The 2,558-nt window shown below is 42.5% G+C and overlaps 1 protein-coding gene across 3 annotated transcripts in view; it reads right to left on the reverse strand.

Moving 5' to 3' along the window:
- LOC117171671 (myosin heavy chain, non-muscle) overlaps positions 1-2,558 on the reverse strand; it is a 180,284-nt gene that overhangs the window by 24,289 nt on the left and 153,437 nt on the right. For all 3 annotated transcript variants that reach the window (XM_033359183.1, XM_033359184.1, XM_033359182.1), the window contains one exon: positions 201-1,537. In XM_033359183.1, coding sequence (XP_033215074.1) covers positions 201-1,537 — 1,337 coding nt within the window. The remainder of the gene's footprint in view (positions 1-200; positions 1,538-2,558) is intronic.

The raw sequence follows: 2,558 nt of genomic DNA on the forward strand, positions 1-2,558 counted from the left end.
TTCTTTCAATATATTGAACATATAATAAACAACTAGCAAATATCACACATATTTATTAGATTTGTGGATAATCCGTTGCAGCTGTGTTTGCGTAAATGCCAACAAAATGAAAAAAAAACCACACGGGTGCGAATTCGCACTAGTGTACCATTTGAGGGGTAAAAATCGAAATTTTGAGTAATAATAATAATTCAACATACCATCTTTTCACAAGCCTTCTTCCCATCCATGAACCCTTTCGGAATGACATTCGGCGTCAAGAGCTCATACCGCTGTCGAAACTCCTGGAAAGGAATCCTATTCGGGAATCCCTGTCGACAGATTCGAATGCCCTCGAGCACTCCGTTGCACCTGAGCTGATCCAAAACCAGGGGCGCATCAATTTTCCCGGCTCTCTTCTCATGATTTGGAATGATGCACCTGACAAAATTCGGATTTGTATTTCTTAGCGTGACCATCAGTTTGGCAAGCTGTTCCTTGTAGAGCTGCGACACCGTCCTAAACATTCCCTTGCGCGTTCGCGCGCCAAATTGCGTGTCTGTCAGGGCCTGCTGCGCCATGCCCACAATTTCCGCGTCCTTCCAAATATGACAGACAAAGGCGTCCTGCGAGGCCTGCAGCAGACTCACAATATTCTCGTTCAGCGGATCCATATTCTTCATGAGCCACTTGGCCGCCGAATAGTCGACCTTGCCCGCATAATGAATAATCGCAAAGTCCGCGACTCCCCGGAAATCCGTCTTCATAAACTTGGGATGCACACTGTGCGCGCCAACGAGTTTCTCGACAAAAGTCTTGTCCGTCGCCTTCGGGAACCAGCACTCCTCATCAAGCAGCGCCATTATTCCCATCGGCTTGTCGATGAGGTCAATTGTCGGCTGGAGATCGAGACCAAAGTCGATAAACTTCCACTCGATGCCCTCGCGCTGATACTCCTCCTGCTCGAGAATGAACATCGTGTGATTGAAGAGCTGCTGGAGCTTCTCGTTCGTGTAGTTGATGCAGAGCTGCTCAAACGAGTTGAGCTCGAAAATCTCAAAGCCCGCCATATCCAGAATCCCGATGAAACTGGCGCCCTGTCGTTTCGTCCGGTCGAGGGAGCGATTGATCCGATTGACGAGCCAGCGAAACATCCTCTCGTAGCAGGCCTTTGATATTGCCTCGACGGCAAACTCCACCTGCTCCTTCGTCTGGGCCTTCGTCACAAAATCCCTGCCGACCTTGATCCGCGGCTTCAGGAAGGCCTTCGTCATTTCGGTGACGCTCAGACCGAGCAGGTGGGAAATTTTCTGCGCCACTGTATTGTCGGGAAGGGTCGCTTGATCCGAATTGCGCTCCTGGCGAAATTGCATCGAGCCAAAGAGCATCACTGCCGAGACTATGCGGAAAATCGAGGAAAAGTCCTCATTTGTCATTCCCATTATGTTCATTGCTTTCACGGTCGAGAAAAATTCGGCAGCGTCGTCCATTCCTGGCACGGGGAGCGCTCCGCTCGACAAAAACGGATAGAGCTTTGGATCCTCCAGAATAAATTCCTCTGTGAGAAATAACAATTTTTGGTTCACACATTATAATTTTATTTTGTCGAGATTTAAAATCCAGGCTTCAGAGAGTTTAAGGGGAAGTCGAAATTAAACAGGATGGCCTTGTTTTAAGGCCATGTGATGAGAGGGTCACGTGATCAGATTCCTACCTTACCGCCACTTTTTTTATTTCCCAACTTAAATTCACACGAATCGCCATACCGAGGTAAAAATTTCGGATAATAAACAAGAAGCACTAAGAATGATCGGTCTTTACCTAAATTTGTATAATGATGAAAAAAGTTTTTTGTTGTGAATAATTTATTTTAATTTTTTTTATAACTATTAAAGTTTAGGACCAGACCCACCTTTCTTAGTGCTTCTTACGTATTATCCCAAATTTTCAACTCGATGTGGCGTTTCATGTGATAATAATTTGGGAAATAAAAAAAGCGGCCGTAACGTAAGAATCAGGTCACGTGACCCATTTGTTACATGGCCTTAATCAAAAATAAAAATTTCTCGCCCATTTTTTGAACCTCTCTAACAAACTGGCGAAAAAATATAAAAATATGTTACAGGTATCAAATTATTCGTAATTAAAAACCAAAATGAGCATCGCTTTTCGTTTTTAGAAAATTAAAAAAAATTACCCCTATTTAAAAAATAGAAAATACCACTAATTACCACTAATACCACTAAAATACCACTAATTAAATTATAAAATCATTTTTCATTGTATTTTTTCTATAAAATAAACCTTATAAAAGGAAAATCATGTATTTTCTTGATTAACCCTTTATGGCATACATTTTTCAGGGAAACGAGTTTTCATGAAAATCGGTACATAGCGGTTTTTGGGGTCGCTGATTACGAATCTGAACTCAGATTTTGAAAATTCAAAATGGCAGGTCCAATATGGCGGCTAAAATCTGGCATACTTTTTTATTTTTTCTAAAAATTGGTATACGGGGGGTTTTTGGGATCACTGATCACGAATCTGGACTCAGATTTTGAAAATTCAAAATGGCAGGT

This window comes from Belonocnema kinseyi, chromosome 4, assembly GCF_010883055.1.
Source record: "Belonocnema kinseyi isolate 2016_QV_RU_SX_M_011 chromosome 4, B_treatae_v1, whole genome shotgun sequence".
NCBI classification, from domain to species: domain Eukaryota; kingdom Metazoa; phylum Arthropoda; class Insecta; order Hymenoptera; family Cynipidae; genus Belonocnema; species Belonocnema kinseyi.